The 10,531-nt window shown below is 39.7% G+C and overlaps 1 protein-coding gene across 1 annotated transcript; it reads left to right on the forward strand.

Moving 5' to 3' along the window:
- Positions 1–4,325: 4,325 nt before the first annotated feature.
- LOC118342763 (high affinity choline transporter 1-like) lies at positions 4,326–7,575 on the forward strand. The gene is made up of 8 exons (XM_035681416.1): positions 4,326–4,509; positions 4,610–4,723; positions 4,866–5,021; positions 5,279–5,427; positions 5,639–5,782; positions 5,952–6,105; positions 6,261–6,478; positions 6,994–7,575. The coding sequence occupies exons 1-8, from the start codon at positions 4,326–4,328 to the stop codon at positions 7,540–7,542; spliced, it is 1,668 nt and encodes a 555-aa protein (XP_035537309.1). The 3' UTR covers positions 7,543–7,575.
- The last annotated feature ends 2,956 nt before the right edge of the window (positions 7,576–10,531 follow it).

Genomic DNA, 10,531 nt, shown 5'->3' on the forward strand with positions numbered 1-10,531 from the left:
CTGCCTCAGATGTAAAGTTAGGAAACCTACAAACTTCAGTCGTTACAGGATGATGTTGCATTAAACTTTCACTGTGCTTCACATTCTCCAGCAGCAGCAACAGTGTGAGGTAGAAGTCCAGGGTTTTACATGACAGGGTGATCTTTTGGTGAAATGGTCCAGGGTGCTTGACTGGTAGGTCATCCATGACCTGTTAAGAGACTGAATTTGAGGTAGCAGTCTCATTTTTCACTTCCATCTTTTATGGTAAATCCTAAAAGCAGTGTTCCTTTGAAACAAAAAGTAGATCTCCACAAAGTGAATTATTATGTCAATTATGAGCAAAACGTATTCTATGCATCCATTATTCTGTCCACTTAAATGTTGCTTAGCAAAATGTGTATTTCATGCTCAAAAAACCCCAAAACCTCCTGCATTATAAATCATTACTACCATCAAAGAAATCCATGGGAGCCAACCACATCATCAGCAGGCAGAAAGTTGTCATTGTTTCCTTCTTTACAACCTTTTCCATCATTCAGTCCTTCCTTCCCATTTCACTGTACGGCTACCCAACGAGGATTGCACCCAGAAGTCCCATAACATTTCAGTTGTCCGCTTAATCACCTGTCAGGTAAAAGAGAACAAAATTCCGACAGAGTGTGTGTAAGGGATGTTTCATCTTCACATAAACGAAGCGCTGCCAACAGTGTATGTTTACAACCCGGCAGAACCTGATCCTCAAAGCAGTCATTAACTGAGCTCTTTCCCTGCTGATGTTTGAGGGGGTCCGGTTACAAGTCAGAAGTGGTTACTAGGATACCTGCAATAGTATCGGTATACTGTCAGTGACTTTTGAGACTGAAGGTAACAGCTGATCTCACTTCATTGTGTCTCTCTGAAGACATCATATCCATTTTTGTGTCAGGATCAGTCAGGAAATACAGCCAACATTGTTGCACTTGGTGGTCATCGTCAATCATTTGTTTACACATTTACATCCTTTGGCACTGAGATTTTATTAGGAAGAAGTGTGATGCGTTCTATTTATTATAAATATGTGTCTTTTCAGTCCCTCCAGCATTTCGTAGGCTTTATGTGGGATTTGTACTGCCTAAAATGTCTGAATTCACAGCAGCTCTTCTTAAAAATTGTGATGCATGTTGCAAAGTCTTAGGCATTTCGCGTGAGAAAGCAATAATTTCACAAATATTTGCGATTATTATTATTATTTTAAGATAATTGTATTAAAAATCGAAGACAAGTCATTCCAGTGAGAATAAAAGGGCTAGGTGACGAATGGCTCAACATTTTGCTCGGAGTGCTACAATGATTGCTCAAATTTGCAGAAAAGTGGTGGTGAAAATTGGTGAAAAAGGACACGCAAAATTTGCAACTTCCATGGAGGGACTGTCTTGGGTTGTTCTCCTCAAGTAGAAATTAATCTGTATTTATTAAGTGTTAACAATTGGAAATGGAACAAACTTATTTAAAGTACAAAGATAAGAAAGCGGTCTGGTGGTGAATTCAGACCTGGTTTTGGAAGTGATGGAACTGAAGATGAATGGGATGGTGGAGGGTTGCAACCAGTCACACTGAAATAGCTGACAGAAGCAGAGAGAACATGTTAAAGTTTGACAGCAACGAAAGGATTAGCTGATGGCGATGGTGGCAAAATTTGATGAAAGGAAGGAATGAGTAGCATATTCTTTCTGATTGAACTTACACTAAGCTTAATTAAAGTTGTAACTGCTCCAACCTGAGTAAAGCTGCACAAAATACATTTATTGGTTAGTTTATAAGTTTTAGATTCTAGAATTTAACCCGAAGTTCCCGAAGAAACAGAATGTGTCAAGCAAGTTAGAATTTTCATTCATAAGGCAGACATATAATCCCCTTTCAAGTTGACACAATGAACCTGTTCACAAATCCAGCTGATAAAAGGCCACACTAGCATTAATTTGGAGTTGTGTTGTTTGGCCACATGGTGAATATGAATCTAATATTCACAATTTTTTTTGCTCTGTTTTCAGTCTTCACCAACTCCTGCGAGAAATATCTGGCACTAGTTGCTAAATGCTCAACTATGCGATGCTAACTGTCTGTGCTGTTTGGTGGTGCAAAAAAAGAAACCATTTTACCTAACCCAACAGGAAAGACTGCTCCTCCACACTGTTGTTACAACTGGCAGAGGATCTAGTTCAGTTGGCTGACGTTACGACCGGGAATAACTTCGTGATAATGCTTGAACAAATTGTGTACATACATGCCACGTTGTTATAAGAAAGAAAATAGAAACACTCACTTTACAGTCAGACGTCCGTGTGTCCGTAGACGCACAGTGAGAGCACAGGCACTGCCTAAATTTGTCCCCTTCTCAACATTTTCTAAAGACAAAACAGGTAAATAAACATACTGTACATTTTTTGTATTATTCTTTGCTGTAAGTGTGCATTTGGTATTTTAGGAGTGTGTCAAGCACCAGAAATGCAAAGGCAGAAAATCTATCGTAGATATACATTTTCTAAATTCAAACTGCTCTGATTCACAGTGCTGCTAAATGTTCAGTTTGAATATTGGATTTATATTGTTTTACTAATTAGTAGTACAAGTAGTAGTGGTAGAAATTTAGTTGAGCTTCATGAAATTTTGTGTTTGGACCCTCAGGGCCACCGTATACAGCTGAAAGGATTAGTTGGGTAATCAACTCGAGACTTGAGTGAGAGAAAATTAGTTGAAACTATGCCAGGTCTTCTCCACATCACACATCTCTCCGCATCAGTAGTCACCGTTCCTCCTCACTGTTGTGACGAGTGGCTTTGGAGAGATTTCTACTCAAACTTAACCGTAACCCTACTCGACATTTTCTAAAGGCAATACAGGTATGTGAAATTATTTGAATAATTATTATGACACAAAACATATATCCTAATATTCCCTTTTACCTCTTCGTGAAAATAAATTATGAACATCAAGTGACATGTTTCTTTTCTGTTGGGCCATTATTTCTTTCAATTCGTTATTTAAACTAAAATGTTGATTATTAATTATTAAAGTAAATACCTCTAAAAAAAACAGGCTTGTTTTGGAATTACATAACAGCTCATATCGTTCTTTTGGTGTAATTAAGGAGCAAAAGGGGCAGAAAAGTGACACATACTTTACATCAAGTGTTCACTGTTCTCCTCTTTTGAACCCAAACTTCAGCTTGTTACTCCCTGATTCAGGCACACCTACTCAATTTCCTTTAAAATGTTTATTGTAGTGTAAATTTCTTAAAAGGAAGGGCAGATCCTGAAGAACTGGACTGACAAAGTAGGTAGAGGGGTTTCAGACACACACGGCACAGTGAGCATGTGAACAGGAGGGAGGGAGACACGAGAGAGCGAGAGAACTTGGCACTACATAGATAGAGACTATATGCTGGAAAGGTGAGGAAAATGAGTGACAGGAAACGTAAAGTTTGGACACATTTTAATGTGATAGACAGTTCAAGAGTGTAGACTGTACAAAGTTAGAATTTCATATGGAGAAGCTTTTTGTCTAATTGAGATTTGTTTTAGTATTTTATAATTTATTTTTTACATTTTGTTAAGCACCCCGTTTCCCATGTTTGAGTATATTATAAAGCAATAATAATAATAAACAATTTGCATATAGTTGTATTTACCATTTAAGTAAATTCATTTTACACATAATTTGGGGTAATAAATTAAATTTAAAGCCCACAAAAAAAAATCTGAGGAGCCCCACCTTGGGAGCCGAAAGAACCGGCTCTTTATAGTGAGCCGAGCCAAAAGAACCAGCTCTCTAAAAGTGAACCCAAACCACCTCGATCGCCCCCTGGTGGCTGGCTGCAGTATAGATCATAGAGCATGTTGCCTCAATGTTAGCAGATGGGAAATGGGCCAAACAAAAAAATCAAAGTACACGTCAAATACATTTTTACCAAAGATTGTTTCTGTTGTCTGATAAGTTTGGTTTTAATTTCTTTTTTTAAGCTATAAAAAGGGGGTTTTATGTAATGATTGACAGCTGAGCCCTGCTTGCGATTGGGTCAGCCAGGCGTATGGGCGGGACTTCGATACCGTGGCGCCAACCCCAATCATTACTGCACAACTCTGGCTCTGAGTGGCAAAAATATTTGGGATATTTAGGTCTAGACCTGCTCTATTTAAAAAAGTGTCCTTAGATAACTTCTGTCATGAATTGGCACTATACAAATAAAATTGAATTGAATTGAATGTTCTATTAGCTGTAGGCAATGCATGCTCAATGTATCATTTTCTGAAAAGGGAAATATAAACACTTTTCTCATTTGTGTCCTTTCCCCACAGACACTGAGGATGGCGGTAAATTGGGCAGGACTGCTGTCCATAGGAGTGTTTTATATGATCGTACTGGGCACAGGTATCTGGGCATCCAGGAAGTCCAAGCGTGAAGAGAAGAAGTGCACGGGCAACCGCAGTGAAGTTGCAATGGTTGGAGGGCGGAACCTCAACATCTGGGTCAGCATCTTTACTATGACAGGTAGAATAATGATGATAATAACAATAACATCATAGATGATCATAGTATATTAATGTTTAAATAATTTCTCATTGCCTATATGTGTGCTAATGTTTTGCAGCCACTTGGGTGGGAGGAGGCTATATCCTGGGTTGTGCTGAAGTGGTCTACGATCCAACAAAGGGGTTGGTTTGGGCCACTGGACCCATTGCCTATATCATACACCTGATTATAGGTGAGTGAGACCAAATACAACTGCTTAGATGCGACATGGTGATAAATAGTGAACCTTAAATTGCTCCATAATTACTCAAAAAAAAATGTCCATTGCCTGGTGATTGTTTAAAGTTAAAATGTTTCCGTTCGTGTGACTTCAGGTGCACTCTTCCTTGTCAAGCCTATTCGGTCGAAGAACTATGTCACCCTCATGGACCCATTTCAAAACAAATATGGCAACAGTGTAGCTGCTGTTATTTTTATTCCCGCTCTCCTTGCTGATATCTTGTGGATAGCGTGTGTCCTCGGTGCACTGGGTAAGTCAGAAACAAACACTTCATGAATTAATTTCTTGCCAAAGTCTTAATTATAAATCTTAATATCCTGAGAGTACACATTTACTGCCGGGTTAGTTTTGAGTTAGTCAATGTAAATGCTGTTTAGTCATAGCACTACTATCATGCTATTTGCAAAAATTACATGGCATCAATTTTAGTTTGTTGCTTCAGCACCTGAGTTTGAGTTTTGAGAAAGTTGTGCATGTCTCACTGTGAATGTATGTTTGTGGTTACAGGAGGGACGCTAAGTGTAGTGATGGATGTCTCCTCCAGGCTTGCTGTGGGCGTCTCTGCTGCTGTGGCAATATTTTACACATTAATGGGAGGACTGTACTCTGTGGCCTATACTGATGTCATCCAGCTTATGTTCATGCTCCTCGGCTTGGTACAAACATGGCATTTTAAGGAAAATTCAAAGCACTTCTGCATAATAACTAACCTAGCGGTGTGGCTACAACTATTGGATGGATTGCCATTAAAATGTTCTACACTGTTGACTGTTGAAATGTTGACTACTATTTTTTTATCCATAGAACTATGCAGGACTGATATACTGAATGTGTTACTCTCTATCTTTTTTTCTTCCCTATTTTCAGTGGTTTTGTGTGCCTTTTATCCTGACAAGCCCCTCCTCAGCTAACATTACTGTTGCTGCGGTAACCAAGCTGTACCAGAAGCCATGGATCGGCAAGCTGGAGCTGGAGGATACAGGTCGCTGGATAGATGACGTACTGCTAATGGTAATGGACACTGAAACGTCTTTAGTAGTTCCTAAAGATTAAAGAAAAAGACTACACTACAATAGATCTTCCTAAATGTTTCACATTGGACCTTTAAGTGTTTTATGGACAACCATTTCAAGCTTAATGTCCATTCTCCAATCCAATCCTGTCTTTATTCCTCTCCAAGGCCATCGGAGGGATCTGCTACCAGGCTTTCTACCAGAGAGTCCTGTCCACAGCCACAGATAAACAAGCTAAAATCACCTGCTATGCTGGGGCAGTATTATGCCCAATCCTTGGCATCCCATCACTCATCATTGGGGCAGTGTCGGCATCTACAAGTACCTAGATGTTCTTATTGTCTTTACTATCTTTGCCAATCATCTGTAGTACTATGAGTAGGAGAACTTGACCAATTGATATATTCTTAATAATCAAACCTATTCCCTGTGACTAGTATGATTGTTTTTAATTACATGTGCTTAATGTCTGTCAGATTGGAACCAGACCACCTACGGTTTACCCAGCCCTTACGAACAGGGCAAATCTGGTATGATCTTGCCAATTGCCCTTCAGCATCTTTGTCCTTTCTACGTCTCACTGATTGGCATGGGAGCACTTGCTGCCTCGGTGATGTCATCAGTCGACTCTGCACTACTGTCTGCAGGCTCCCAGCTGGGCCGCAATGTCTTCAAGAACATCATCTACAAACAGGTAACACCTCACGTGACCACTGATCAGCCACCGAAAAGGTTGAACAACAAAAAGGAAGGATTAAAAAATAACTAAACAGGTTCTTGGTTGTAAGCTAAAGTATTTCCATAACTTAAATTGCTGTGAGTAGATTTAAAAAATCCATTTGTTGCAGTATTTTATGGTTGACGGCTTAGTTTTTAGGCCCCATGTTCAAGCAGTTGCACACAGCAAAGTGTGCCTTCATGCTGGTGAACAGTGGCACAATGAGACTTTTTCCTGATGAGCAATGTTGACTGCTTTATGATTATTGTAGTTGAGAGTTGAAGCGATCAGTCGAATTAATTGGCAAACATTCAACACTAATGTAAGTGTATGCAATTTGTTGTAAGTTACACTGATGTGGTCTTATTAGGTTTTTTAGGATTAAGTAACTCACTTTTTCTTTTTAACACCTCAAAAATCAACACTGTGATTCACATTTTGGTTTAATAAAAGAAACTTGATGGCTTATAAAATAATTTCCTCTATTTCAGGCATCGGAAAAAAATATTATTGTGGTGGTTAAAGTGTCAATCTTCCTGTGCGGACTGATGGGAGCAGGCCTGGCCATGATGACAAAGTCCATTCACCTGTTCTGGGTCGTCAGTGCAGATGTCATGTATTCAATGATGGCTCCCCAGGTGATATGCATCTTCTACTTATCTCAGAGGGTGAACCACTACGGGGCCTGTTGTGGCTTTGTGTTGGCACTACTCCTCAGAGCTCTGGTTGGGGAACCCATAATAGGCCTTCCTGACGTGCTGCCCCTGCCGTGGGACAAGATACAGGAGGACGGTCACCGATACCGCTTGTTCCCTTTCCGCACTGTCATCATGCTCATCGCCACCGGGACTATATTACTAGTATCTGGCTTTGCTGTGTGGCTGTCTGACAAAGGGCTGCTGAGAAGAATAAGTGATGCCGAAACGGACACAGACATACATTACATGGCGCCAGTTGGAACAGATGTGGAGGAAAAGGACAGACTGAATAAAGAACAGTCTCACTTATCCTCCAGAGGAAGCAATGAGGACAAATGTTAAAGGGGAACTTGGCAACTCTAGCCATTTCTTCGCTGGTTTTCACTTTTGTTCATCGCATGTTTTCTCAACGACTCCCCCTACAAGCTCCTGGGAACGTTGTATTTTCAACAACGTATTTAAAAAATCATCTTGCGGCACCCTCCTTCCCCTTTTCTACCGCCTGGCTGATGTGCCCTTTTTTACCTTCGGCAACTTTTTCGTGTGGAGCAATAATCTACCGAGCGGTGGGTTAATACATCTATAACCACTTAACCGTTATTGAGGGCAAGCCGTGTTGCGTTTTATGTGGATTGCCGTAAAAGCCGTTCGTGTTTCTCGCTCGTCTTCGCTTCTCGCATACTTCCTATTTTCCAATTTTACCGGGACGGTAGCCCAAAGTATGCAAGGTGGTTTTTCCGCCTGGGTTCGCCTCGAGGGGGGTGGGGGGGGGTCACCATTTTTCACCGCGAACAGGCATTTAAACCATTCCAAATACTTTCTAAACGGGGTTTATTAAGCTGAAAAAGTTGGCCCAAGTTCCCCTTTAAAGACTTTTCTAAGCACAATACACATTCATATAGCATCGTGGGTGGTGTTTCACTCGTCCAAAGCCTGCTGCCTGCAAACAAAACCTTAATGCAAGAGGCAGTAGAGAAAACCATACCTGTGGTCCACATCATTAAATCCAACGTCAGAAGTAGGCAGCAGAACATTCTACAGAACTCTGCATGGGTTTTAGTGTGATGAAGTTAAAAATAGTGGGCCAAAAATACTTAAGCAAAAGCGGATGTTTGAAGGAAAAAAAGAGCAGGCAGTTCATGAAACCACCACTTCCCCAACTGTTAAGGCATTGGGGGGTGATTTTCTATTATGTTTTCCTGGTGGTGTTTGCAGCAGCTGGCACAGGAAACACTGCACGGGGGCTGAAGGAGGAATTAGATTCCACTAAATACCAGCCAAATAATTCTGGGAAGCAAAACTATACAGCATCTCGTAACAAAGGCTGAAGCTGAAAAAAGGGGAAAGCTTAAGGATGGATTATTATAAAACATACCGTTGTTGGAAGGTTAAAGAGTGTTTGTTTCATTTGTAAAGTGTTGAAACGGTTCCTAACCAACCACTGTTGACAGGCCTTAATGAGTTTGATAAAGGGTCCGAGACCTGTAAAGGGGGAATGCTGAGACTGGATAACTCTGTATGGTTTGCCCAAAACTTTTATACATATGATGTATTTTTGTTCTAGTTTTATGCAAATAAAAAGAAACTAATGCATGAATGTTTGCTGCAAATATTGAGTTTCATGTTCCATACCCTTCTCCAATGATAAAAATCACAGAAATGTCGTTATTTGTCAAAGGTTTGTGCCGTCAACCTTTCATACAATTGTATACAAGGTGTAGTTGCAGGCTCAAGCCCAATCCAAGCATAGGCCCTAATGACATCAAAGCTTTACAACACACTGTGGCTTCAGGGTTCAAAACCAATAAAAAAAAAAAAAAAAGGATTTAGCATTTTAATCGTCTACTGACTTTCATGTGGCAAACTTTCCAGAATACTGCAAGTAATGGCCATATTTTGTAAAAACCAATTCCTAGTAACTTATTCCAGCTGACTGAAACTGAAACCTATGTGCAAACCTCAAAGAGGGAGAACAACAATACAAGAGCTTCCACCAGAAAGCTATAAACATTTAAAAAAAAAAAGTAAGCTAGAAAAGTTTTTTTTTTTTTTTTTCAAGGTGCAAAACATTTTAATTTTAATTGCCCTACAATTTTTAACCATCTGCATTAGGCCCCACGTGTATAAGAGCTTCGGTTAGAACTGCTCTATTGAAATAGTGTCCTTGAGATAACTACTAGTATATGAATTGGCCGCTAACAAATAAAATTGAATTGAATTGAACATTACCATAAGATACCATTAGAGGTAACTGAGAAAATTTAACGGGATATTGCTTGAGGATTGTACCCAGTCATACAAAAAAATAAAAAATCAGGTGCTAAATCACTTAAAACAAATATTTATAGTCAGTAATTAACAACAACTTCTGTCAAATTATCCGCGGCTCACACAAACTGTTAAGATTGTCATGTTTTTGGAATGGTACCTTTGCATAGTTTTCAGAAAATGACCAAAGCACTTTTTATTATTTAAGAATATACAGTACCTGTTTAATATCCGGTACAGGCAAAAGTTTATCCAATCTAGAAATTAATTTCCATACTACTGACTGCGATGTTGCTTCATACTGCTGGCCACAGTGGATGGGGAAGACCTCTTGGGAAAAAAGGAAGGTGAAACATCTCTTGCACACATACAGCGTATTTTTAATTATAGTAACAGTGTTAAGAATGTCTGACATTAAATAACATCTTTCTCTCCTCTGCGTCCTGGATAAGGATATGAAGAAGCTCCACAAAGTTTAATTTAGAATTTTCCAACGATTCAAGATCCCTTTTGACCAATCAACAGGATGCATCACTAATTGAAAGTTTCATCAAAATCAGCACATTGCTCCAATGTATTGCTCCAACATATTTGATGCAGGTAAAAAAGACTAATTAGAAAATGTTGTACATCAAATGGGGGTCAATAAGCAGCTGATAAACTAGCAAATGTAATAAATATAATGAGGTTAAAAGAAGCAGAATCAATAACAGGAAATCATATTAAGATCTGTGAAAATGGCACAACTCTAAAACCCTGAAAGGGCTCAACAATACCATCTCTTCATGCATTTTCACTGAAGAGCAGATGCAAGGAAACATCAATTAAACATCAAGGGGGAATCTGGCTGGGCTGAAATCCTAAGGGAGTAAAGGAGGCAGGGGAGAAAAAACATGGGGCCCATCCTGAGCGTTAGAGGGGGGAAATCATTGCCTCAGGCAAAGTGAGGTGGAGATCCGTTTGTGGGTGTCCTCAGTGATCTCTCGAGGGACTAAAAGGGTTAAAGGAGGAATGCTACTTAATTTAGGCTTTGAAAGGTCTGCCTTTGACCTCGCATGGCAAC

Source organism: Morone saxatilis, unplaced genomic scaffold, assembly GCF_004916995.1.
Source record: "Morone saxatilis isolate NCDOM2014 unplaced genomic scaffold, NCSU_SB_2.0 Contig10, whole genome shotgun sequence".
Classification (NCBI taxonomy): domain Eukaryota; kingdom Metazoa; phylum Chordata; class Actinopteri; family Moronidae; genus Morone; species Morone saxatilis.

Coding starts and splice junctions, on each gene's coding strand:
- LOC118342763 (XM_035681416.1), top strand. CDS start 4,326: ATGGCGGTAAATTGGGCAGGACTGCTGTCCATAGGAGTGTTTTATATG. Junction 4,510..4,609: donor CAGCATCTTTACTATGACAG/GTAGAATAATGA, acceptor AATGTTTTGCAG/CCACTTGGGTGGGAGGAGGC. Junction 6,106..6,260: donor GGCAGTGTCGGCATCTACAA/GTACCTAGATGT, acceptor AATGTCTGTCAG/ATTGGAACCAGACCACCTAC.